The sequence below is a fragment of the Phacochoerus africanus genome, chromosome 16, assembly GCF_016906955.1.
Source record: "Phacochoerus africanus isolate WHEZ1 chromosome 16, ROS_Pafr_v1, whole genome shotgun sequence".
Lineage (NCBI taxonomy): Eukaryota > Metazoa > Chordata > Mammalia > Artiodactyla > Suidae > Phacochoerus > Phacochoerus africanus.
Window position 1 is genome coordinate 24,476,523 of NC_062559.1, and position 27,424 is coordinate 24,503,946.

Below are 27,424 nucleotides of genomic sequence, written 5' to 3' on the forward strand. Positions count from 1 at the left end.
AGGAATAGAGAGGCTGATTTATCCCCCCCCCCCATTAACGGCAATTATAACCTTGAATTTTAATAGGAACCCAGCAGTTAGGAAATAGAAAGGTACATAGCTAATTGGTGTATAACTCTTCTCCTGCCTAGATGATGACCCCTGAGAACAAGGCCATGCTGTGTCCCTGGTAACAGGCTCTGGCTCCTATCACCACCTTGTATAGAGTGAATATCACATGTTTATTGTGGCTAATGGTTATTTAAATAGCATTCCTTTGGGAAGCCTCAGGAACTTCATGTACTTCCTCACCTTTCTGCTCATACCTTTTTCCTTTGGTGGCAGGGCACTGATGACCTTCACGTCCCCTCTTGCCATGTACTCCATTGGGGAAGGTGTAGGATAAATTGTGGTTAACCTGAACCAATTGTGATTTCTGGTGGGTCCATTAAGCATGGATATCTACTGCTAACCATGGTGACATTGAGGCAAGTTTAGTAGGTTTCTGGAAAAGAAAAGTGTCTCTGTGCTTCTGAAGGTGGTCTGCCCTTGCCCTTCTGCCTATTGATACCTGGAACGACGGTAGCCACTTTGGGGGATAATGAAGTGAGTCTATCGAAGAGGAAGATCAACCTAGAGAGGTGGTGTGGCAAGGTGGAAGGAGTGGGCAGGGATTTTGAACCAGGGGATCCTCCAACCTTAGTATATTTCAGTCGCTTTTGGTTGGTGTTTGCAGCAGTCTAATGAAAACCTCCTTAGTACTTGGCTATTAAAAAGAAAGGAAGTCTGTGTATTGAATAAATGGTCTGAAAGGCCCAGATTAGAGTAACATCAGTCATCCAGTCTCCCCCACTTCCCTTCTTTCCCATTCAGCTACTCTGGCCCCAGCATAGAAGGCTCTTGGATTTGGCCGTGATAAATAGTTTTTAATCAGGCTTCATAGGCTAATAGATCACTGGGGCAGGCATCTGCTGCTGCATTTATTTCAGGGAAAACGGTAAATGGATATGGGTTGAGGAATCCTCCTTAATGGATTACAATATTGCCAATTATAAGTGTCATAATAAGAGACCTGATTTGTCGGGGACAAATGAATTTGGGGATGGTTCCTCTCTCCCAGGGCTGTTGTTACTGACACTTTGGGTCAGATAATTGCTTGCACAGGGCCGTTACATGGATTTTAGAATGTTTAGTTGTATCCCTGGCCAGGAACTAGTAGGTGACAGTAGTGTTGTACCAGTCAGAAATGGCTCCAGAAATAGCCAAAGACCCCTAGGCAAAATTATCCCCTACCTGGGAACCACTATGTCAGAGACAAAGTATTGTTTCATATAAGGACATTTGTCCTAAGATTCAGGCAGAAGAGAGAAGGCAAGTCCTAACTACCAGCGCCTTAACCACTTCACCTGACAGAGCAATACATGAGTGAGTTTTTCAAATTGGTCTTTTCAGCTCTATGAAGACTCTTTAGATTTGAGATGTTTTGAGCTAAAATACAGTTACTGCTTAAACTCTAAGCAAGCATTAAGGCATCTTTAAAGCAGAAAGGTTGCTGTAGTTTGCAACAGTAAAATGGTGTAGTGACTTGTGATAGCTGTGGTCATCCTTTGCCCTGCCTACCACCACCTTTCTAGTTACTTCCTCTGTTAATGCACCTTTAAAGTAACTTGATTTGTCTGTCTCCACATCTTTACGGCGATTTCAGAAGTCCGAGCCAGTTTTTGCCCAGAACACCCTCATCGCTTTATTCTCCTCTTCTTTCTGTTCACTTTCCACTTAAGGCAGCGAAAGTGCACTTTTGAAAAAGTGAACACTTTGAAACACTTAAGTCACGATCCCCAGATTGGAACCCTTCAGTGTGTTTCTTCTTTGGGAATCCTTTAGTCTAAGGTTGTTTTTTTTTTGTTTTTTTGTTTTTTCTTTGTCTCTTTTAGGGTCGCACCCTTGACATATGGAGGTTCCCAGGGTGGGGGTCAAATCAGAGCTACAGCTGCTAGCCTACACCACAGCCACAGCAACACTGGATCCCTAACCCACTGAGCGAGGCCAGGGATCCAGCCTGTGTCCTCATGGATGCCAGTTGGGGTTCATTACCCGCCGAGCCACAACAAGAACTCCCATAGTCTAAGGTTTGTGACCCTGAACCTCTGACTGCTGTTAGCCTTACCTCCTTCATCACTCTTAATTTTTGCCTCTTTGGCTTTGCCAAACTCAGGTGCCTTCAGATCCTGTAACTTGCCAAGTTCCTTCTCATCTTAGGGTCTTGAAACTGCTGATTCCCCTGTCTGAGGTCTTCTGAGCTTATTCTTTGCTTGGCTAATTCTGATTTATCTCTCAAGTCTCAGACTAAGTATCACTTTCTTTTTTTTTTATTTTTTTATTTTTTTTTGGTCTTTTTGCTATTTCTTTGGGCCACTCCCGTGGCATACGGAGGTTCCCAGGCTAGGGGTCCAATCGGAGCTGTAGCCACCGGCCTACGCCAGAACCACAGCAACTCGGGATCCGAGCCTCGTCTGCAACCTACACCACAGCTCACGGCAACGCCGGATCGTTAACCCACTGAGCAAGGGCAGGGACCAAACCCGCAACCTCATGGTTCCTAGTCGGATTCGTTAACCACTGCGCCACGACGGGAACTCCCAAGTATCACTTTCTTAGCAGTGCCCTGGAGCCTCCAATCACAGTTTGTGTCCCTTTTACCTTTACTCTTTCTTTTGATCCTCTGTGTTTTTACTTGCAGAACCCTTATCACAACTGGGAGTTACACGTATGTGTTTTTAAAAGCTGCCCTCATCAGGGAGTGCCCTTGTGGCAAGCAGGTTAAGGATCGGTTGTTACTGAAGCAGCTTGGGTCATTGCTGTGGCGCAGGTTCAATCCCTGGCCCTGGAACTTCTGTATACTACAGGCATGGCCAAAAAAATTAATCTGTCTTCACCAGATAATTTCCACAAAGTAGATTTGTGTTTCTTCAATGTGTGACCCATGCTTAGCATTTGCTGAGCCCATAGTAGATTCTCAGTAGTGATTTTAGTGAATAAAGTCGAATTTGCCTGGCAGGATGGACAATATAGGTTTATATTAATTACCCTCACGTTGAATCTTTAGGCCTGGGGTAAGCATTTAATATTGGAAGCAGGTGGGAAGGACTTGTTCTTCCTTCCCTCAGAATGGCACATTGGGTGGCACAGAATGATACCTGAGAACTAGTGATTCTCCAGGTACTTGCAGTCACACGTGAATGATTTCTGCTTTGCCTTATAGACAGGAGAAAAATGAGTATAGGAGTCTTTAGGCAGCTTTTCAGCCTATCCAGAACCAGGAAAGAAGCTCAAGGTGGTTGTTTTTTGTTTGTTTGGTTTTTAACTCTTACCCTTTTCTTTTTTTTCTTCATTTTTTTTGCTTTATACGTTTATTCAGATTGGTATTTAGCATGAGTCACTGCTGCCTAGCTCTTTGGCCAATAGGATTTCAGTATGCAGTGCACTAATATAAACTCTTGGATTGGCTTAAATACCTCTGATGTCACAATTTCCCCACCAGGAAGCCACAGTTTTCTTGAAATCACATTGTACTAATAACAAATGTTATTCTAAATAAAAATGCCAGGAGGAGGAAGATATCTTTGATTCATGCAGACTTTTTCCATTTACCTGCTTTAATTATCTACTGCCAGCCCTTGAAGCAAGCTTTTCTTTTACAACGGCTGTTGTGTTCTTCGTATTAGTCAGTTACTAGGCAAATGGAGGGATGAACCTACTTAGAATTACTCCTTCAATCCATAGATCTCTTTCATCTGGACTGTTGAGGCTCAGCATCTTTCTGCTACTTAGCCTTCCTGTCTCCAAGGGGAAAGCCATTTGGACAGCCCACCTGAATATAACATTTCAGGTGGGAACTCGGATTATATCAGAATTAGGAGAGAGTGGCGTGTTCGGGAATCACTCTCCTCTGGAAAGGGTGTCTGGTGTGGTGGTACTTCCTGAAGGATGGAATCAGAATGCTTGTAATCCTATGACCAACTTCAGCAGGCCTGAGCAGGCAGACTCTTGGTTGGCCCTCATTGAACGAGGAGGCTGTACTTTCACACACAAGATCAATGTGGCGGCAGAGAAAGGAGCAAATGGGGTGATCATCTATAACTATCCAGGTACGGGCAACCAAGTATTTCCCATGTCTCACCAGGGAACGGAAAAGACAGTGGCGGTGATGATAGGCAACTTGAAAGGCATGGAACTGTTGCACTTGATTCAGAAAGGCGTCTACGTGACGATCATCATTGAAGTGGGGAGAATGCACATGCCCTGGCTGAGCCATTATGTCATGTCTCTGTTTACCTTCCTGGCTGCCACGGTGGCCTACCTTTTCCTGTTCTGTGCCTGGAGACCCAGAGTGCCCAGTTATCCCACCCGGAGGCGAAGACACATAAAGGCAGATGTGAGGAGAGCTATAGGTCAGCTTCCACTGCGAGTGCTCAAAGACGGGGATAAGGAACTGGACCCGGAAGAAGACAGTTGTGTTGTTTGCTTTGACATATACAAACCTGAAGATGTAGTACGTACTTTAACTTGCAAACACTTTTTCCATAAGGCGTGCATCGACCCCTGGCTTTTAGCCCATAGGACATGCCCCATGTGCAAGTGTGACATTCTGAAACCTTAAGAAACCCAGAGAATCTCCCGAAGATCTGAGTCTTTCCAAAGATTAAGATGAATTCTCTTTTAGCACTTGATGTAGAGAGAAAATTCAACTGTAGCTTCTCTATGCAAGTACTAAAAAGGGTGAAATTAGTGTTTTTAAAATAAAACTCCGTATCATGTCCAGCTCTTTGAACTTGTTTCTCTAGTGTTTTGTTACGCATTTTGCCCTTGTCTCAATAAGAACAGTAGTGTATGTTAAAAGCAAAATTAATCTTGATTTTCAAATTGCAGCAATTGTAATGCCACAGAATATTTCAAAGTTTAGTAATTTTTATACTTTGTTTCCATATGTTTAATTTGATATCTAATAATGCCTCTGTTCAATAAACTTGATTATAGGTTTAGATCTTGATTTCAGATGAGACTGGGTGCGTTCAGGGTGGTATGGCTGATCTTGATTTCATTTTCAAAGGTTAATTTTATTAATACCCAGGAAGTCTGGTTGTCAAAGCTTACTGACTCTGTAGGTAACGTGTTCTAAATAATTATTTCTGGTTATATATCCAAAAATATTTTAAATTAGCATATGCTTCATTTAGACAGTATTTTAAGAAAATCACTTTTGTTTGCCAGAGCCCTTTAAATTGTAGCCTATTGGATCAGCTATGGTTCCTTCTAGAATTGACTCAAGTAAATGCTCTCCTCTTAAGGTGGTGTATATCTCTATTTGGGGCATTTTGATAATATAGATCTAGGGCAAAACTGAGATTTTGTTCAATTGCCTTTCCAAATCGTATCTTTTTGCTTACTTTTCCTTTTTTTCTGGTAGATAAACACCTATGTAACAGTGAGAGGCTGAAAGATTTGGGGGGTGGTGTTTTGATAAAAATCTCTGGAGAATATGCTAAATCATTGCTTTCTAATCCAAACGGCACTCTGTGAGTCAATGCATTGTGTACTACACTGTCTTTTTTAAAGAGCGAGCGTGTGGAAATGAAATCAGATTAACGGGCTTTGGGAAAGAAAATCGACCCCTGTGAGCTGTAGGGGTCACATCTGTGTTTTCTTTTAATGCTACTACTTGTTGGGCCTGTTAGGGACCTTTTCTCCCTTCTCTTTCCTACTTTGAGTTATGTTGTTTCTTGATTAATGTTTCATAAGAATATGCTAACTCCCGTAGTCCTGGTGAGACCCAACCAAAAATGTCTCAGTACCCTATGCATAGAGGTCATTTCTTTCCAAGGTCAAAATGCCTGGCTTTGGTTTCCTAGCTGGTGAATAAGAACCACTGAGAGAGGATACCGCCAGGAAAGTGTGTGGCAGTACCAGTGGCTGCCTGTATTTGTTAGTTCATATGTCATTCTTCAGCTATGAAGTCACATTGTATCATTGGCCTAGGTGTAGCAAAAATAGAGGCAGAACTGACAGTGTATGTGGGGTCTTCCACGGAACATATCTCTTGATTTTTGGTAAACATTTTGTTACAAAAGCATCTCTGATCTTGATCAGTCACTGTTGTCAGTGGTTCAGTCTAAGTGAGGACCTCGAAGCTTTCCTTTTTAAAATCTATAGCTACATTTTTGTTCAAAATGAATTGTGCTAAACTAATATTGCTGTCTTTAATCTTTTCCCCCATACTCATCCTCTTCTTCTGTCAAGGTACCATTAGATTAGTAACAGATATCAAGGTCTTCAGAGAAATGAGATTAGTCTTTTCTGTCTTTACTGCTGTCATCTTTAAGTATAATCAATGTGAGAGGGTAGTGAGGTGAGGTAATTTACAGGATATGCCCTATTTTTAAAAAGCAAATCAAAACCAAACGGGTCCTACCAACTTCTGAGCAAGCTTTTTTATTCAATAAAATCAGTTCAAAAGTTTACATGATAGAAAAAAAATTGCACTCTGAACAAATGTGAGTTAAAACCTTTTTCACTGCTTCTATCACATTTCTGGTCGTGGTACTAATTTTTGTCATTCATGGTTTTAAAACTTGCTGTTATGAATATTTGCTTCACTGATCGTGAAGGAAAATGTTAGTTGTGTGGCTTTTCTTGCATATTCTTTCAAGTTTTTAAATGCATGCGTTGTATAATCTTTATGTGTTTTAGTCTAATGTGATACCTGCTAACATTACATGTGGCTCAAGGATCGAATCCATCCTGTAACAACACTGAAATCACCCATAACAGCATTTGAAACACTCAAGCCTGTCAATTTGCAGCATGCTCTAAGCTCTTACCTAATTGGCTGTGTTGTCTCTTATGTCATAATCATATCACCCAACAGTAAGCAGTATCTAGAGTTACAGTAGTGAGGCTGGGATTTTTTTTTTTTCAATCTAAAGTTTTTCTCTCTCCAAAAAATAAAACATCCGAAACTCATAAGACATCTTTAAGAATTTCTTACAAAAACATGCTGGAAGACAGTGGAACTTGTTTTCACCCAGATATTTTTGATTTTACTATCTTCAATTGATTGTCAACAGATGTGGGAGCCACATCTTTTTGTTGGTTTGGTCCTTCAGTCGCTGAGCCGAGAGAGAGATGATGAATCTCCTCAAGACTGGCACCTGGAGAAGCAACGTTGCCTCTTCCTGGCTCATGACATTCAGTTTTCTTTGGCTGCTTAGCCAGCACTGTTGCAGAGCCAGTGCTGTTTGGACTGCTTACATGAACATATCTTTTCATGTCGGGAATCGCATGTTGTCAGAGTTGGGAGAGACCGGAGTATTTGGGAGAAGCTCCGCTTTGAAGACGGTGGCGGGAGTTATTGTGCCGCCACAGGGAAAAACGCAAAATGCATGCAACCCCAGTACCGTTTTCAGCAAACCGAAGAACTCAGAGACGTGGCTCGCACTGGTTGAACGGGGAGGTTGCACCTTCACACAGAAGATCAAGGTGGCCGTGGAAAAGGGAGCCAGTGGAGTCATCATCTACAACTTCCCAGGAACTGGCAATCAGGTCTTTCCCATGTCTCATCAGACCTTTGAAGACGTCGTTGTGGTCATGATTGGTAACTTAAAAGGCATGGAGATTTTGCATTTAATTCGGAAGGGAGTTCACGTCACAGTCATGATTGAGGTGGGAAGAAAACACATCATCTGGATGAGTCATTATTTTGTCTCTTTTGTGATCGTCACAACTGCTACTTTAGCATATTTCATCTTTTATCATATTCGAAGACTTTGGGTAGCAAGGATTCAGAGCAGAAGATGGCAGCGGTTAACTACTGATCTCAAGAAAGCCTTCGGCCAGCTTCAACTTCGGGTCCTGAAAGAGGGAGACGACGAGGTCGGTCCCAATGGCGATAGCTGTGTGGTTTGCTTTGAACTCTATAAGCCTAATGATACCGTTCGTATTCTGACTTGTAAACACTTTTTCCACAAGAATTGCATTGACCCCTGGGTTCTAGCCCACGGGACGTGCCCCATGTGCAAATGTGACATTCTTAAAGCTCTGGGGATTCAAGTGGATGTTGAAGATGGAACAGAATCTTTGCAAATCCTCATGTCGAGTGAACTGCCTGGTCTCTTGTCACCTAGGGAGGAAGGCCCTGGTAATGAACCTCCTCCTGCAGGAAGGTTGGATAAAGTGACCCACGTGGAGGTGGAGGCCCAGCCTGCCTCTCAGACTGCCGGCCAGGCCGAATCGGTATCAGCAGATGTTCATCCTCCACCGTGACAACCTGGCATGACCTTCGAGGAAGTGGATTAAACCTGTTTGTGAAATCAGGTCCTAAATACTGACAAGCAGTTTGTCTGTCTGAAGTGTGGTTTTTGTGTCCTTTTTTTGTTACTTCAGTAATCTTCTACATTCTTTGTCAAGTCTCAGAGACAGAAAAAAGTCCTAGCAGGATTTTTTTTTTTCCTTTTTTTCATCTTTGCTAACTGACTTTTTTTCAGTGTGGGTTAATCCTCTGAGGTATATATGTTTATTTCCATGTGCACAGGAATGTTAAACCAAGGACAAACTTTATTCCCCGAATTTTTTTGTTTATATATTGGACTTTATTTTGGTAAGAAAATTGACATATTTGCATGTTCCTCATAACATAGAAAGTACCAATGAAATTTGAAAACCGTAAATTACCTTTTATATGCTAGGAAGAATAAAATTTATCTTTTGATATTTATAGTACAATATACTGACGTTGAAGTCATTGTGCTGTTTTTTTCATTCTTGGCATGAAAATTTTACTGTACTTTTGTATTACTTTTGACTAGTTCTGTTCAAGGCATTAGGGCAGCTTATGTGATCTGTGTGAGCATAGTGATAGAAATTTTAAAGGAAAATCCCTAGCACTCTTTAAGTGAATTGCAGATATTTCAGTGCCCAGTATTGCTTATCATAGTTGTTACATAATGTATGGAAAAATTTAAATGATGATGAATTCCTACATTTAGTCAGTGTATTTACTTCTCAGTGTCCCACGTATTCCCCAGTTCATTTTTCTGCAGTTAAATAAAACACTGTAAGTATGTCAGATTATTTGGGAGATAAGTACCACAATGTGGAAGTTATTATGACTTCTTGTTTTTTTGTGCACTGTATTTCCCAGGATCTAGCACAGTGCTAGACACAGAAAATGGATTTTTAAACAATGTAACTCTTATATGTTAATCTGAAACTGGACAGTTTATTCCAATCATCCAAAATAATGGAACTTCCATCCTGAAAATTTTCATCCCAAATCACTTTGACAAAATGGAAAATTACAATTGTTAGTCTAGAATTCAGTGTTATAATTAAGCATGCATAATTTCAGTGAAGAGCTTTGAACTCCTCAGAGCTGACGAGGGGTGTGAATTCTTGTGCAGCCCTGGAAGAGAGCTCTAGTAAGAGATTTTTGTGAGTTGCTCAGTGCTAACAATACTGGAATTCAGAGACAGGCAGAAAGGCAGAAGCTGATTCTGACCTCCACAATGCCAGGGAGGAAGGAGATTCCTCTAAGGCCAGAGAGAACTGAGATGCAGCAAAAATTAGGCACATGGCCAGGTAGGGTGATGGCTGGCTTGGTACACACAGGCTTTTTTCTTTTTAAAAAAATATCCAACCATGGACAAGTGTTTTGGTTAAATTAATCCCAAGAGCTACTCTTTGAAGGGCTAGTATAGCGCAAAAAAAAAAAACAAAAACAAAAACAAAAAAAAAACTACTGAAGGATTTAGCAGGAGCACTGTTTTGAGTGTCTTTTTTTAAATTTTTTTTTTTACTTTTTTTTTAAATTTTATTTTCCCACTGTACAGCAAGGGGATCAGGTTATCCTTACATGTCTACATTACATTTTTTTCCCCCACCCTTTGTTCTGTTGCAACATGAGTATCTAGTTCTCAATGCTGCTCAGCAGGATCTCCTTGTAAATCTAAGTTGTGTCTGATAAGCCCAAGCTCCTGATCCCTCCCACTCCCTCCCCCTCCCATCAGACAGCCACAAGTCTCTTCTCCAAGTCCATGATTTTCTTTTCTAGGGAGATGTTCATTTGTGCTGGATATTTGATTCCAGTTATAAGTGATATCATATGGTATTTGTCTTTTGTCTTCCTGGCTCATTTCACTCAGTATGAGATTCTCTAGTTCCATCCATGTTGCTGCAAATGGCATTATGTCATTCTTTTTTATGGCTGAGTAGTATTCCATTGTGTATAGATACCACATCTTCCGAATCCAATCATCTGTCAGTGGACATTTGGGTTGTTTCCATGTCCTGGCTATTGTGAATAGTGCTGCAATGAACATGTGGGTGCACGTGTCTCTTTTAAGTAGAGTTTTGTCCGGATAGATGCCCAAGAGTGGGATTGTGGGGTCATATGGAAGTTCTATGTATAGATTTCTAAGGTATCTCCAAACTGTTCTCCATAGTGGCTGTACCAGTTTACATTCCCACCAACAGGGCAGGAGGGTTCCCTTTTCTCCACACCCCCTCCAGCACTTGTTATTTGTGGATTTATTAATGATGGCCATTCTGACTGGTGTGAGGTGGTATCTCATGGTGGTTTTGATTTGCATTTCTCTTAAAATCAACGATGTTGAGCATTTTTTCATGTGTTTGCTGGCCATCTGTATATCTTCTTTGGAGAAATGTCTATTCAGGTCTTTTGCCTGTTTTTCCATTGATTGATTGGTTTTTTTGCTGTTGGGTTGTATAAATTGTTTATGTATTCTAGAGATTAAGCCCTTGTTGGTTGCATCATTTGAAAGTATTTTCTCCCATTCTGAAAGTTGTCTTTTTGTTTTCTTTTGGGTTTCCTTTGCTGTGCAAAAACTTTTCAGTTTGATGAGGTCCCATGGGTTTATTTTTGCTCTAGTTTCTATTGCTTTGGGAGACTGACCTGAGAAAATATTCATGAGATTGATGTCAGAGTGTTTTGCCTATGTTTTTTTCTAGGAGTTTGATGGTGTCCTGTCTTATATTTAAGTCTTTCAGCCATTTGGAGTTTATTTTTGTGCATGGTGTGAGGGTGTGTTCTAGTTTCATGGCTTTGCATGCAGCTGTCCAGGTTTCCCAGCAATGCTTGCTGAATAGACTTTCTTTTTCCCATTTGATGTTCTTGCCTCCCTTGTCAAAGATTAATTGACCATAGGTGTCAGGGTTTATTTCTGGATTCTCTATTCTGTTCCATTGGTCTGTCTGTCTGTTTTGATACCAGTACCACACTGTTTTGATGACTGTGGCTTTGTAGTATTTCTTGAAGTCTGGGAGAGTTGAGTGTCTTTTTGAGTTTATCCCAGGAGAGCAGAATTTTGTGAGGGTCCATAGATGACCTTGAAGAGACAGGACACTGGGGACCCCAGGGGAGCCACTCCTGGTAGGATTCCTATCACAATAAGCTTTGAGGGACTGGTTAGAGGGCCTTCCCCTGGTGGCCTGAGGGAATCATTGGAGCTGTGGGAATGAGTGCACCTGGCAGTGCTGGCAGCCCCCATCCCCAGGGTTCTCGGATTCTTAGACTTCTGTTTACTCTTAGCAAATGTATGTGGGGTATGTGTTTGATGGTAGACCTAGCACTTGAGGAATTTGTTGTTTGCTCTTTCTGGTGACACTGACATTGTTCTTTCCATCTTTCCTCTGCACTCTCCTTGTTTTCCCCTTTCTTTCTCTCCACTCTGTTCATCATTGTCAATCTTGGACCTGATGTGCCCTTGTGTATAAGAAATTTGCAGGTGTATGCTTTTATAATTTTAATGGAACATCAAGTGTTTAACAAGGTGTGCTTGTCTTGATTGGAGAATTTTTAACCAATGTTCTCTAAAAGATCATTAGAATCTGTTTTTAAGGTGGGGAGGGAAAGGTCACATCAGTGACCTTGGGAACTGACATTGCTGAGTGCCTCCCATGTAACAGGCAGCAGACTGAATTCTTTCCAAAGCTGTTTCTTATGTCAGCCCCAAACAGCAGTTTTAATCCTTGTCTTTAGAACGCTGTAAACAGATCAATAAACCACTTTTACTCTGGGTTTAATAACTAGAACTTGAAAATAGCACTGCTATGTCAAATGTTAGGTATTACTCACTGTAATTTTTAACCTCTTCTGTGGGGTACACCATTTTCTCTTGTACCTAGTGATGCAAATGTATTTTGCCATAATGGCATGGGGCTATAATGTGAATTATTTTGCCTCTAACGCCAGTGTCATAATGGATTTTCCTTGCACTTCTCCTTATGTCTATCTCTGCATTCTCTGATAATTCCCCTTGCTCACCTCGCTAAGTAGGGGTTTGATACTCCTTATAAAAATTAAAATCTTTTTTTATTACCAGAGTAAATTGGATTTAATACCAACTGAAGTAAAAATGATTCTCAGACACTTGGCCACTAACTGGGTGATCCTGTTGGTGAATTTAACAGTACAATTCCTCATATAAGACACCATACTGATAGTTCCCTGTCTCTTGCTGTAGAATCATCATCATGCAGTTGTCCTGTAGAGAGATGCCATAATATTTACAGTAACATATTTCTAAGGTTTAGTGAGCCAGGGACTGGCATTTCTAATGGTATTTGAGCTTAGGGTACAAAATGTTTTCTCCAAATGTTTTCTTCTTCTCCAAAACTCAGTGGTTTTTGAAGCAGCGTGCAGGAATCAGGTGGGAGAAAGGATCAGAGTTATAAGCAGTATTGAAGTAAAAGATAGGAGGCCTTCACACATCGAGACTGGGAAGGAGTCAAATTTAGCAGCAATTCCGTGTTTCTCGTTCCATCCTTGACTATGAGCAACTGGTTTTTGTGTGTTAGAATTTATTTGGCTTTGTACTTCATTTTTTTTTAATGTTTAATGCCTCATAATGAAAAAATAAGGAATATGGGTTATTAGTTACCAATACTGAAATAGCTTGAAATACATCCCTGTTTTTCTAAACTGCAAGAACTTTTTTAGAAGGGGAAGTGGAGACGGGGAATAGAGTGAGATGATGTGCTCCTGGCACACGTGTTAGAGGTGTTCCATCACAAGCTTCCCACCAAATATCCCATTTTCTTCATAGCTGCCCCACAGTTCATGACACCTCCCTCCACAGTTAGGCTGTCATCAGTCTACATTCAGACCTCCAACGTCCGCGTTCTTTGATTTCAGCTGCTGGGCTAATAGGAATTTTCCTTCTCTTTGTTGACCAGGGTAACCCTGATTTGAAAATTTCCCTACATCTGTAACATTCATCTCCTAAGTCAGCAACACCATTGTTGCTGCACAAGTTCTGCCATTTTTAAAACTTGGCGTCTTTTTCAGAATTCCCTCTGAATTCACTTGACTTCATTGCCACCGCTGGTCCGTTGTTTTCCTTCCAAGCAGAGGTTCCCTTAACCATCCTTTCCCAGCCTGCTTCATCTTCTCCACCTCAGCCTAGAACCAGTTGTAAACCATTGTAGTTTTACTCTGCCAAGTGCCACTGAAGCCCTTGTCTTCTAGATTTTTTTCTACAGTACCATTTGCCTACCCTGAGTTGTCTCTACTGATTTCTATCCAATCCTGAGTTCTATTTAAGACTCCTTTATTAATCTTTAATTTTCCCCATAGAGCAGCTTTGGTTGCACATCAGAATCACCTGGAAAGCTTTTAAAATGCTCAGTGCCCAGGCTGTACCCAGGACCTCTGGGCTGGGCCTTAGGCATCTGGGACCCAGGTGGTTCCAGTGTGCAGACAGGATTGAGAACTACTGCCATAGGGCTTGTTGCTCCAAAGAGCCTTTACGTTAATCAAGTTCCCAGGTTCATCCTCTGATTCTTTCAGATTCACTTGTTTTTATCTCTTGAAAATACATAGGTGGAGGAATTCCCATTGTGGCTTAGCAGTAGCAAACCCAACTAGTATCCATGAGGACTTGGATTCAATCCCTGGTCCCGCTCCATGGGGTAAGGTCTGGTGACGTCATGAGCTGTGGTCTAGGTTGTAGATGTGACTCCCAGATTTGGCATTGCTGTGACCTAGGCCAGCAGCTGCAGCTCTGATTGGACCTCTAGCCTGGGAACTTCCATGTACCGAGGGTGCAGGTCTAAAAGGACAAAAAATTAAAAAATAGATAGAAATCCAAATATGAAGTTATAAAGGGTTACATCTCATGGAGAGGAATTGATAAAGGCTTCTGGAAATATGAAAGAATGGGTTTCAACTGAAGAAGCAAGGAACAGTTTCATAAGGAAATGCTCTGGTTGCAGTGTAGCCCAGCAGCTGCAGCTCTTATTTGGCTCCTAGCCTGGGAACTTCCATGTGCCACAGGTATGGCCCCCCCCCCAAAAAAAAAAAAAATTGGTCTGTACTAATTAAATGAGGTAAATGTAACAGTACAGCAAAAGGGATGATACAAAGTGAGTACTTGTGATTTGTTAACAAGACAATTCACCCACCATTTATTTTTTTTGCTTTTTAGGGCTACGCCTGTGGCACATGAAAGTTCCCAGGCTAGGGGATCAAATCAGAGCTGCAGCTGCCGTCCTACACCACAGCCACAAGCAATGTGGGATCTGAGCCACATGTCTGACCAGCAACACCAGATCCTTAATCCACTGAGCAAGTGCAGGGATCAAACCCATATCCTCATGAATACCAGTTGGGTTAGTTATCACTGAGCCACAACGGGAATGCCCACCCACTATTTTTACATTAGTGGTAATTTACTGTTATGTGAAACTTAAGGTTGCTACTTTGGATCCCCTGATTCTGTAGGACTCCCATTTACAAGATTGTATGGCTTTTTCTCCCAACGATGCTTAGCCTGAACGGAGCTGGTGGTTGTGAGAGGGATGATGAGGATGGCTGTGATAAAAAGAGCTACTGTGTACCACAGTGATATTATACGTATGCACTTCACAGGTGGAAACCCCTTGAGTCCCAGTAGTCACTCCGAGGCAGGCATGTATTGGTCTCTCCATTCTTTAGATGAGGAAACTAGGGAGGCCAAGTAAGCTGCCCAAAGTTGAACAGCCAGTTTGCATCAGAGCCTCTGTGGAACCCGGTCTGGTTCCATAGCTCCTGGTCTTAATCACTGCACTACAGGTGGCTTGAAAAGCTAGTTTTTAAAGAAGAAAGTATGTAGGGAATTCAAGTTTTGAGGACTTAACGAGGATTGGGCCTTGGAAGGAAAACCCCATCTAAAGGCACTGGATGTGCTCACAGGAGGGTGGTCAAAATGTAACTTGTGGGAGTTCCCGCTGTGGTGCAGTGGGTTGATGATCTGGCTTGTCCCTGTGGCTTTGCTGGTTTGATTCCTGGCCCATCTCTGGTTAAGGGTCCAGCATTGCCGCAACTGTGGTGTAGATCACAGCTATTTCTTGGGTTTGATCCCTGGCCTGGGAAGTTCCATATGCCATGGGTGCGACCAAAACCAGAAAAAAATAACTCCTTCCTGAAGGAGTTGGCTCTGGCTTGGGTGTCATTTTAGTGGTGGTGGTGGTGAGGGAATTCAAACTCTGAAGTTAATTGGATTTATGCTTTCAAAGTCTTGCACCACCCTAAAAATCACATTCTGAGATTAAAATATATATATATATATATATATATATATATATATATATATATATTCCACACATAGTGGCCATCTGGTGAAAAACCAAATAACTACAAGGGATAAACTACAGAATTCATTCAACAAATATTTATTGAGAGTTGTTCTTTGCCAGGGAAATGTAGTTCAAGAGGTTTGGGGTTCATTTTTCTGATTTAACAGAATGTTTGCTTTTAAGATTTATTTACTTTCTAGAATTCTTTTTTCATTTTGGAGCTTTGGCTCTTGGCTTATCAGACGTAAATGACTTGCAGTCCTCAAGATTCATGTTTTATAAACCTGCCATCTGAAAGGGCATCTCATTCTCTGATATGCTGATAGTGTTGTGGAAAATATGATTTGGTTTTCAGAAATAAGTTCTCCCAATTTCTGTGTCAACATAAGGACATCACTTACCTTCTCAAAGAAAAGTTTCTTGAGATACTGTATCTGTAGCAAAGGACCAGTGTTGATTATTCTCCAATCCATTGTGGATGATTTTTTAAAATACAAAATCTTGGATTTGACTTACATTGAAATGTGTAACAAAAATAATTTGTACTGATGGAGGGACAGATAGATAGGTGAAAAGTAAGTTATTGGTAGAATGTAGGTAGGAGGTAAATGTCAGAACAAAAAGATCGTTGGCTGTTTCATGACTTCACATTTGATAAAGGAATGGGATTCATTACATGACTGATTTTCAAACCTGTACAAACTTCAGTTTTTCTGTATGTTTGGACATTTTCATAACAAAGTGTTGGTTTAAAGTTAAGTATTGGGATGTCATGGCAATGTCACGTCACTTCAGGTTTATAAAAACATACTCTGCACTTGTTGAAGAGCAGGTTACAATTCAGATGCTGGCATTGGATCATACTTGGTTAAACACTGATTAAAAGTTTATTTTCCTGTATTATTTCGTATGGTTCTCAAACAATTGGGTTTGAAAAACATGGTGTTATTCCTCTTGCAACCAGGGAGGAACCCGACCCAGAACAGGCCAGTCTCCCAGCTTGTGTTGCACGTGAGCACTAAGGGCTGACTTCCTTTAGATTTCTGGAGCCTTCTTTCCTGGGAGGAGAATAGCACAGCAGACGTGAGAGGGAGTGAATGGGAATGCACAGCTGGGGCTGGGAGCTTGTAAAGCTGGAAACAGCACATTTTCTTCCACACAGTAAAGATGAATGATTTTAAGGATTTACAGAGCATTAGATATTATGAGACTTCAAATGTAATATACTACATTTTAAAATTTTATTTTCGATGTTATGAAGGCAAAAAAATTCCCCCCAAATCCTTCATCACATAGGCAGAACAAGGCAGCCCAACCCAGGAACTTCCAGAGTTTTCTATAATTTTTCTATAATATCCTGAAACACTGGATGAAATTGGGGGAGGATGAGGGGATGGATTGAGAGGGTGATGCCTTCTTTCGCTTGGTATGCATGTAGAAATTGACTTTACGGATTGACACTTATGCTCCATTTTCCACTGTGAACATGATCTTTTTTTCTTTCCCCCTATGAATTTCAGTCTGTACAGAGTGAAAGCCCAGCTAGAGCTCGGAGATCTTGCTTCTCCATTTATATTTGTGCTCAGAGTGATTGGCTTGGTAAATTCTTCAGTTTCAGGTTCTGTGGTTACAGGGTTAAGGAGAATTTGCCATCAGCTTAGGGAGGTTTAAGCTAATCATTGAACTGGCAAATACCTATAAAGACAGACTAAAGGATCTGCCATTAGCTGATATTGGGTGGGGGAAGCTTTATAAAAACTTTAATATTGATGATGGGAATAGGATGCATATTTTTTTTTTCAAAACATAGTTTCATACTTTTTAAACCACTTTTTTTTGGGGGGGGGATATAAACTCATTTCAGTTCCTACCTCAGACAACAGGAGGAGTCTTTGGTGGTTTAGGGGGTTGAGATTTGTTCTAAGGGCTTTAGTTATAAGGGATTTAGATAAGTTATAAGGCAGAGGGTTTTTTGAAAGCACCTGTTTCCTGAAGTTTACAGATAAAGGTCTAGATGTATCACTTACCTATATTATTTTTTTAAGATGGCTATCAGTTTTAAATTATGATTTCTTAACATTTGGTAAGGGAATGGGATTGGTTAAGTCAGTGGTTTGTAAACCCTTGTAATTCATGGATCGGTCAAAACAAACAAATGTAAAACAACAAAACATCAAGGTCAGATATAGCTTTTTATTTTTTTGCCAAGAAAGATCGTTAATCACTACAACAAAAAAAGTAACCCACAATTTAACATTATATTACAGAGAAGTGACTTGTACCTACAATTTCTGCTGTTAAAATATGGAATAAATGTGGCTTTATTATGTTCATTTCTTTACATTGAATCGGTGAAAACTTCATCCCACACTGGCCAAAACACCACCTTTCAAATTTAATAACTTTCCAATCCGTGATGAAATCATGATTTCCTTTCACATTTGGATATCAAATGATACCAGACCCTACAGAGGCTCTAAAGGTATGCTGCTCTAATGAAGTTTCCCATCTAAGCAGGGGAGAGATGGTGAAGCTGCACAGAATTTGCTCCACGTGAGGAGCGGGTATGTTGCACATCTTCACAGAGGGTGGGGAGTGCTAGGAAGGCACAGGATGAAGACATGGCACCACTACACGAAGCCTCACAAAGGAGGCCAGAATAAGAGGCGTGCATTCTCCCTCTGCTCCTTGCTCTCCGGCTTGTTGAATGAGCTGTAACTCGATAAATCATCACATTGAATTTAAATGGTCTGGGCTTAAATTTTCACTTCTCTACAGTCTGTGTGTGCTTGGGCAAATGTCTGTCCCAGTCTGTGCTTTTATCTTTACCTTAGAGTAGGTGGTGAGGTCCCTCTTAATGTGTTTGAGAATTAACATCTGTAAAGCCCCTAGAATACGTCTTGGCTGTTTTCAAAATGCGGTTGTTGTCATATGACTCTCTGACTTCAATGCTTTGATGGCATTCCATGCTCTTGGGATAAAGGCCAGACACCTTTCCAGGGCTTACAAAGCCTGTCCCTTTTCTGCGGTCTCTTCTCATACCACTGTAGCCTCATTCCCTTCATGGGAGCCCGCTGAGACCGGCTGTTCCCACCCCCACGCCCCCCCACTGTCCCTTGGTCTCCCTTCACTTCCCAGCTGACTCCGCTTGGTCCTCATACCGCCATTCATCTCCTCGAGGGAAGCCTCCGTGACTTCCTCAGATAGATTCAAAACCTTGTTACAACTCTCATGGAGCCACAAATTGCCCGTAGTAGTCATCAAGCAGCAGTCATTTTAGTTTTTGTAGTTTTTTGTCCGACTCTAAGTTCTGTGCAGACAGCAAACCCATGTCATTTTGCTCGCCAGTAAATCCCCAGCACTGAGCACATTGCACAGCACGTAGTATTTTTGATAAGTATTTATGAAACAAATGGACAAGGTGTGAGGGAGGGAACTTGAGAATGTCGAAGGCTAATAAACAAGTGTTTCCCTTTATTAGAGCAGAAAATAGGTTCTTGGGAGCAGTGGAAGTGAAGGCTGGAAAGGGAGGTCGAGGGAGACTTAGACACAACATGGTGTCAACAGGGTACCATTGACTGGCTTTGGTCATGAAAAGTGACCTGATAAATACTGATGTTTATAAGAAAACTAGGAATTATTTGATATCTAGGAAGATTGAATTCATCAATGTTAACACAAAATTATGAACTATAACACCAGAAAAAGTTTTAAAAACTTTCTCCATGGACAGCATAGATTATGAGAATTATTAGACAATATTTTATTTGGCATCATTAAGGAGAAAAATGCATCTAAGTGGGGCTTTGGTACTTTCTCAACGTTTTCCTGGCTGGACACATGCTGGCAGCCCTCCCAGGCACCATCTCATGGGTATCCACGATGATTGGCAAGCAGATAATGTTTTGCTCCTCACCATACAATCCTTTTGAATCAGAGAATCAATGATGCGTGTTTCAGATCAGAAGTGATAAGTGAACAATAAGTGCTTTTGTGGAAAAGTCTATTTGAGCAGACTTACCCTTCGCAGACACAGTTTCAATTTTGTCGTTAGTTCATTCTGTAACATTTTCTGTAAGCTGAACAAGCGAATGGGAAGGGTGGCAGTTGTTGGTTCTCAGAGGACCCCTGTAAAAATTCAAACCCACTAAAATGTGGAAAAATGTAGCACATGCAGTAGGTTTTCTGATGTCCAATTCTTAATGCCATTTCCCTCCCAGCCTGAACTGGTTGTGTGCAGTGGCCTTTTTCCAAGGAGGTCACGGATTGATAATTCCATGGGTGTTGGCCAGCACCCAGCAGAATATACCTCTCTCAGGGGTGAACTCTTGGTAGGAGTGGGGTGTGGCGGTGGTGGGGGAACATGGGAAAGAAGAAGAAATGAGAGGCTGTTGCTCCTGGATTCCCAAGGCCGGGATCCCGGCTCTGTTCTCCCGGTAACTTTGTGATCTCAGGCTGGTCTCTTAACTTCCCAACCTAATCATTTAATCTGCCAAAGAGCGCGATAGTGGAGAAGGCACAGGGTGATGGGATGAAAGAAGGTAGTAGGTGAAGAGCTCTAGGGAGACAGCAGGCCTGCTCAAGGGTGGGCCTGTTGATATGCTAAGTTCCTGTGGCTGCTTCTGTGCCAACGTGGCCCTGTGTTTTCTGTTCTCCAGGCAGAGTTTCACTGAGGATCCTGGGGCCTAGAGCAGAAAGCTGGTGTCTGTGTACCCTTGGTGTGGAGACCGGTGTCTAGGACTGGCCTCTGCATGTGGTCACACTTTACCTGCCTTGAACTCGATAATTGTTACAGTGAAAGGATACAGGATTAAGATAGTTCTTTTGTGGCTCAGCGGGTTAGAGACCCGCATTGTCCCTGCAGCAGCTTGAGTGGCTGCCGTGGTGGGGTTTCAGTCCCCGACCTGGGAACTTCCACATGTCGTGAGCATAGCTTAAAAAAAAAAAAAAAATTGATACCTATGAGACTAGATGTTTTACTGTTTCATAAATTGAAAAATTAAACCGTCGTTTCTGCAAGAACAGCACAGTTTAATAATTAGACAGTGTTATGTTGAGACGATATACACATTCTTCTCACAAAATGAGTTCTCTGTGACATCACTTATCTCTCTTCCTTCCATATGAGATGCCTTTTCCTCTCCCATTCAGAGAGACAAGGTCCATGTCCTGCTATTCTGTAAGTGTGTCACTGAAAATCAGTGTACCTTACCGGTTAATGATTAACCTGTGCAGTTGCATGGAGGGGAAATGATTAGTTTAACCAGCCAAACCATGTATTCCTCCCTCATCCTCTCAGTGGACATTTTCTTTTTTTTCTTTCTTTTTTTTTTTTTTTTTTTGGTCTTTTTTGCTATTTTTTGGGCCGCTCCTGCGGCATATGGAGATTCCCAGGCTAGGGGTCTAATCGGAGCTGTGGCCGCCGGCCTACGCCAGAGCCACAGCAACACAGGATCCGAGCCGCGTCTGCAACCTACACCACAGCTCACGGCAACGCCGGATCGTTAACCCACTGAGCAAGGACAGGGACCGAACCCGCAACCTCATGGTTCCTAGTCGGATTTGTTAACCACTGCGCCATGACGGGAACTCCTCAGTGGACATTTTCTAAGTGCCTGCTATGTGCTTGGCCTTGGTACTAGGTGCCACACATATGATGGTTAATGAAACAGTCTTTGGCTTTATGAAACTTACTGTCCAGTGAGTAATAAAAAAAAGGTAGTAATAGAATTTGCAAGTAACTATTGCAGTCGCACAGTTTCCTTAAAAGAAAGCGATTGCATACAGACCACCTGGGACGTGGCCGGTTCGGGAGGAGGCGTAGCCTTCCTGTGACAGGAGCCTTCCTTTCTCTGCATCTCGGGCCAGGAGGACTCATTCCTGCTTCCAGATCATTGCTCTCCCTCCCTCTCTTAGACTCTCTTGCCCTCTGGAGCACATTCCTACCTGTCAACAATGACGACTTTGTATACTTCCAATTTTTTGGTGTTCCTCTATCTCCTGGTTCTTCTCCCACAGACATCCATATCTTAGGAAACCTGTGGTCTAGGTGTCTAACTCTTTAGCCGTAGAGAAGTCAGTGTTTGCGGATAGGTTTGCTGGAAAAAGTGAGACTTTCTTGAGCTCTGACTGTGGGTAGTCACTGTATTCAGCACCAGATTCACTAGGAAACAGAGTCTCTGCTCTTGTGGCCCTTACCCTTATATTCTGGCGAGACTCAGTGAATGCGTATCTGGGGGTGCTATGGGCTCAGTAGAGAAACAGAGCAAGATGAGGGAGTATGATGATGAAACGAGGCGAGGGGGCAGGGCTTCCTCTGAGGAAAGGATGGTACTGACACCTGCATGAAGAGAGTAAACCAAGTGGATGTATGACTATTGGCTATGACTGTGCAACAGTCTGTCCACGAACACAGTAGCTTCAAACAACAGATACAGGGTATCTCACAGTGATTCAGAATTAGGAATCTGGGAGAAGCTTGGCAGCGTGTTTCTGCTTAGGGTTCCTCGTGAAGTTCTAGTCAAGCTGTCTGCCGAGACTGCACATCTTGCGGCTCAACTGGGCCTGAAGAACCTGCTTTCCAGCCCAGCTCATGGTTCTGGGCCCGGCTCAGTTCACGGAGGGCTGTTAGACCAAGGGCCTCAGTTGCTGGCCTCACAGCAGCTTGCTTTCCCAGGGTGGGGGGGGGGGGGCGCCCCACAGGCTGCCAGACGTGACCCTCCGATGTGACCTGCCATCGCTGTGTTTTGCCCTCCACACCTCATGCTGCCTCCCCTTACTGACGCCCTCATGGCCATCTAGCTTTTTGCCTTCTTCTCATTGCCCTTTTCATTTAAGCTTCCTAGAAGGACGGCTTCTATTTGGGTCTTAAGTTTGTCACAACTGGTCCTCTTCGCCCCTGCAGGTCAGCTTCCACTCTTGACTCCTCCACGAAATCTTCTCTGACACGGGTGCCCTGGTTGTAGCAGGGACAGCTGAATCTCTGCTGATGGGAACGGATTTCTCTGATGGCACTTGATTCTCTTTATGTCACACCTGTCTGCCCTCTTGATTGCTGACATGTCATCTGTTTCCTTCCACGTCTCTGACACCACTAGCCTTCCCTGGATCCAGTTCTTCTGCCAACTTTGTAAATGTAGGTGTTTTTGGAGTTTTGCTCCTCACTCCGTTTTTACTCTACTTGGTCTTCAAAGCTGGCCTCTACCAAAATGAAACCAATAATCCATGGTCGTGCTGCCCAGTATCCACCACTGTTTGCAAACACACCATAACACACACGCACACACATTGTTCCACCTGTATTCCTCAATTATTTTTGGTTAGTGGAGTCAGGCGTCCCAGTAACTCTGAATCATATTTTTTCCTGGCTTTACACATTCTCCAACTCTCCATGATGTGTTAACATCTCCAGCTCCCTCTCCCCTCAGCCTGTCTTCTTAGCACATGTTTGCCCTACATCAGGTCCTTACTGCTAATTCCCTGGTCTCTGATAACTGATCCCGATCTCTGTTCTGGTTGATTGGCATCTACCCTTGCTGCTGCTGCCAGTTATTTGTGGCTTCTTAGCATTTTGGCCCCTAGGTGACCTGGCCATTGTCAACTCTGGACCCTGAGGCAGAGCTCATGTTCCTTGCTTGGCACACATTGCATTTGGCCATCTGGTCTCTGGTCTGATGGGCACAACTTTTGCTCGCTTTACCCTTACGTTTAATGTTCCTGAAGTATAAAAATTCTTACACTTCCCTTCAAAGGCTATGCAGTTCCATGATCCTATCCTTTTTCTCTCTCTCATGTTTCTGAAATACGTTTTCTTCTCCCTTTCCCTCTCACTCAAGCCACAGGTGCCTTATCTGTTCCATGCCCCCCTCCTCCCCAGCTTTGCCTCCCAGACAGCAGAGTTAATGACTCCTTCTCTTTCCTTCTCCTTGTGTAAGTCTCTTCTGTTTTCCTGTATATCCCGTCTCTTTTAGCTGCTCTCAGCTATTGGAGGGCAGGGTCTTTGGCTCATCTGTCTTTGTGTCTCCACCACTTAGCAAAATGCCTGACACATTGCTCCCACTTAGTAAACGTAGATTAGATAACATACAATTGGATCAAGCTAGTATGGCTTTAGGTATGGTTTTATAGGGGAAATTAAGATTCCGAAAATATAAGTTCATCAGTGCTCTTGCTTTTGAAAATACTATTTGGTTGCTTGGCAGAGTTTGGCACTGAGTGTTAGGTGGAAGAGGCTGAAGACAAAAAAAAAAATGAAATGCCTGCCAACTTAGTATTAGATATCAAGTAATTAAAAGTTTTTCTGAAGCCAGTCTTAAGGTATTTATGTTGTGAATTTAAAAATATCTTGCTGTTCCAAGTTTTATACAGTTATCAAATTTTTAAAAGTTATTTGTTTCCATTTCAAATCTTCCCTTACAAATAGTGTTCCACGCCGTATTTCAGTAATTCTGTCTCAGGGTGCAGTCCGGAGACAGAAACCACATGCTAATGGAACAGGGAAAATTTATCATGAATAATGGGGGATTAGCTGTATCAGGTAAGGAAAACTAGAGAAGAGAGGAGGAGCAGGCACAGGGAGCGCAGAACGCAAGGAAGGAACAGATCTAGAAGAAGGTCCTACTCCCTTCATCCCTGGGCCGGGATCCACACCTCACTGGAGAGGATGGGGTGTGTCCTGCTGGATGGCAGACGTTCCCTTCAGGGCCACACCAGTAGGACTCTTGGGGGTCTGCCTTCTGAGGGAGGTGCTGCCCTGGAGAACTGACCAGCAGTCTGCCAGGGTGGGAGGTGTTCTGTGAAGCCTTCCTTGGGGTCTGCAGGGAAGCTGCCTCAGAGCTTGGTGCCATGTGCCTTCAGGTATAAGAAGAGCCCCTTTCCCTCCAGTGTCTGTGCAGCACCCCCTAAAACTGCCAGCAGCCAGCGGCAGGGCCAGGGGAAGGCAGCATTGGAAAGCAGTAGATTGACAGCTGGCACTCTGCTCCCTTTGACTACTGAGCCTACGTATGTTCCCATTTAACAAGATACAGCTGTAACAGAGATTAGAAAAAAATTGTGTCTGTATAGCTTTTGTCTTGAATTCTAGGGCCCAATGAGAGGAGTGCAGATGGAGACAACGCCATGTGTTTGGAGGTGGTTAATAGCACTTTTAGATAAAAGAGACTATTTTTTATTTTCCTTGATCTAGATAAATTAAAGGCACTATTCTTATACCTGTGACTTAAGTAGTTTTGGCCTAAAAACAGAGGAAAATAAGAGTCTTTAACTGTGACAGAGCCACAGCTGGTAAAGTGAGGAAGCATCATGTGTATGTGTCATGCTTGTTTGTCTAATGTAAAATTCACAACCCATAGCTCAGTAGGTTAGTCAACCAAAATATTCAAGAGTCAGTGCCTTCTGGTCATTGAGCAAAGATAGAAAATGATATTTTGTGCAAATGGTCTGAAAAGGAGAGAAATCAAGTGGTGAGGAGAGGGTTTGGGACCTGGAAGCGGAGCTGCCATGCTGGACATGGGGATAAGTGAGGCTGCTTTGTGTGGACCACGCATGCTGCTTGCCCTCTTGCAGTAGCTTAAAACAGGTAGTAGGGTCATCATTTGCGAGCACCTCAGTGTCATGGGTTAGGGAAAAAGTTGAACTTTTGTTCCATAATCCATATCAATGGCTCTAACTTGTGGGGCTGTAGTCCTACAGGCTCTTCTGGAAGAATTTTTGTTGTTGTTACAGGGAGAAAACAGGAATAAAAGCAGTCTCATATAACCCATAGAGGATTCTGAGGGATATTGATGACAGAATACATGTTTAATGAATCTTGACTGCTATTGGCTGATACTTGGTTCCGTGTTTTTAGAAGAAAGAAATTTGAGGGCAGGTCTCATGTCTCTCGCACAGTATGTGCTTCTTGCCTATCTCTTCCTACCCATTTCAAAAGCATCTCTCTCCAGGATTGTCACTGTTTGTATTTTATTTCTTACCCAGTATTAGTGGGCAGTTACAACTTTTAGATTTTGCTTCTTCATCATTGATTCTTCTCAGCTCTGCGAAGTGTGAGAACTTAGGGAGTATGGGAAGTCAGGAAGGGGAGAGGTGTTACCCCCTCTCCAACTGTGGCGTAGTTTTGATTATCAGTTATAACTTTCAGGGTATTGACTTAGATACTAGAGTTACCACACTTTTGGCCTTCAAATTCCTAAACAATAAGGGCCCTTCTCCTCTAACCAGAACACTCAAGCTCCATTTACATTTTCAACCAGCTTTAAAGGTTTCAGTTATGGGAGATGCCCATGACCTTCAGGTGGGGAGCATGTAGGTCAAGGTTGGATCATCTTACAGTTTCCTCAATGCTCATTATTGTCTCTCATAAACATTTCAACAGTTTGGAGTTCCTGTTGTGGTGCAGCAGAAATGAATCTGACTAGGAACCATGAGGTTGCCGGTTTAATCCCTGGCCTTGCTCAATGGGTTAAGGATCTGGCATTGCTGTGAGTTGTGGTATAGGTCTCAGATGCAGCTCAGATCCCACATTGCTGTGGTGTAGGGCAGGGCAGCAGCTGTAGCTCCAATTTGGCCCCTAGTCTGGGAACCTCCATATGTCTCGGGTATGGCCCTAAAAAGCACAAAAAAAAAAAGCATTTTAAGAGATGATTTGGAGCCTTGACTTGGTCATTGGTTAGCATGTATTACGAAACATTTGAATCATTGTGGAATATCTGGCATCATAACTTCACAACTCTGGGGTTGCCAAAATCAGTTGGTGTTAGTGTCCCTGCCTAATTGTAAATGGGTTTTTGTTTTCTTTCTTTTTTGTCCCCAGGTTTTTCTGAAGAGTGATAGAGTGGCCAGAATGGTTCAGAGTGGAGGATGTTCTGCTAATGACTTCAGAGAGGTGTTTAAGAAAAACATAGAAAAACGTGTGCGGAGTTTGCCAGAAATTGATGGTTTGAGCAAAGAGACAGTGCTGAGCTCGTGGATAGCCAAATATGACGCCATTTACAGGGGCGAAGAGGACTTGTGTAAACAGCCGAACAGAATGGCCCTTAGTGCTGTTTCTGAACTTATTCTGAGCAAGGAACAACTCTATGAAATGTTTCAGCAGATTTTGGGCATTAAAAAACTGGAACACCAACTCCTTTACAATGCGTGTCAGGTAAGTGCTCACGTTCCTACCCTTCCCCCATCTGACAAAGCAGGACGAGCCCCGGGCCTGTGAAGGTAGATGTTGCTTTCTCAAGTCATTTTGAGAGTTGAGGGAAACTGAATTTTAATAAGTCCCATAATGATGTATGGAAGAAGCTTTGAAAGGATTATTTGATAGGCAAAGAAGAGTATCTGTACCTTTTATTCAGTGATTGTTCCCTTGTGCCCTGTTTTTAGGACATCAGCTTTCCTAATGGTGTGTAATGCCCTGCGCATATATGGGGCATGTCCTGAATAGTAGAGTGAAAATCACCTGTTATCTGAAGAAGCTTGGCAATTTATAATGGGTATTCCTCAGTGCAAAATAATTTTTCATAAAGATGTGATACTCATCTTCAGAGTTCTCTAGAAGTGACTGAAACTTCAAATTTTTTTTCTTTAACCCAACCAGGTAGCAATGAATTGAAGATGATGGCTAAGCTACGTAATTTAGAGGTGACAGAGTAAATAATACGTTTTCTCTTCAGTTATTTTAAATAATACATACAAAAAACTGAATAAAATGTTTGTTTTACATCTTTCGTCTTTAGATCCTGTCATTTGTCTAAATGTATTCCTTCCTTTGTTGTATTTTGCCTGTTTTAGAGGTATGAATTACTTACCTGTGCCCCAATATACAATGTAA

General features: G+C 42.3%; 3 protein-coding genes across 6 annotated transcripts in view; all 3 read left to right on the forward strand.

The window, feature by feature from the left end:
• CADPS2 (calcium dependent secretion activator 2) overlaps nucleotides 1-27,424 on the forward strand; it is a 492,759-nt gene that overhangs the window by 154,886 nt on the left and 310,449 nt on the right. For all 4 annotated transcript variants that reach the window (XM_047763023.1, XM_047763025.1, XM_047763026.1 and 1 more), the window contains exon 3: nucleotides 26,417-26,749. In XM_047763023.1, coding sequence (XP_047618979.1) covers nucleotides 26,417-26,749 — 333 coding nt within the window. The remainder of the gene's footprint in view (nucleotides 1-26,416; nucleotides 26,750-27,424) is intronic.
• Nucleotides 3,582-4,810, forward strand: RNF148 (ring finger protein 148). The gene has a single exon (XM_047763029.1). The coding sequence runs from the start codon at nucleotides 3,728-3,730 to the stop codon at nucleotides 4,637-4,639; it is 912 nt and encodes a 303-aa protein (XP_047618985.1). The 5' UTR covers nucleotides 3,582-3,727; the 3' UTR covers nucleotides 4,640-4,810.
• On the forward strand, nucleotides 7,165-8,317 carry RNF133 (ring finger protein 133). Its single transcript, XM_047763028.1, has one exon. It carries the CDS (start codon nucleotides 7,165-7,167, stop codon nucleotides 8,296-8,298), a length of 1,134 nt encoding a protein of 377 aa, XP_047618984.1. The 3' UTR covers nucleotides 8,299-8,317.

Excerpts from the sequence above, each read along its gene's own strand:
- RNF148 (XM_047763029.1), top strand. The coding sequence starts at position 3,728 with ATGAACCTACTTAGAATTACTCCTTCAATCCATAGATCTCTTTCATCT.
- RNF133 (XM_047763028.1), top strand. The coding sequence starts at position 7,165 with ATGAATCTCCTCAAGACTGGCACCTGGAGAAGCAACGTTGCCTCTTCC.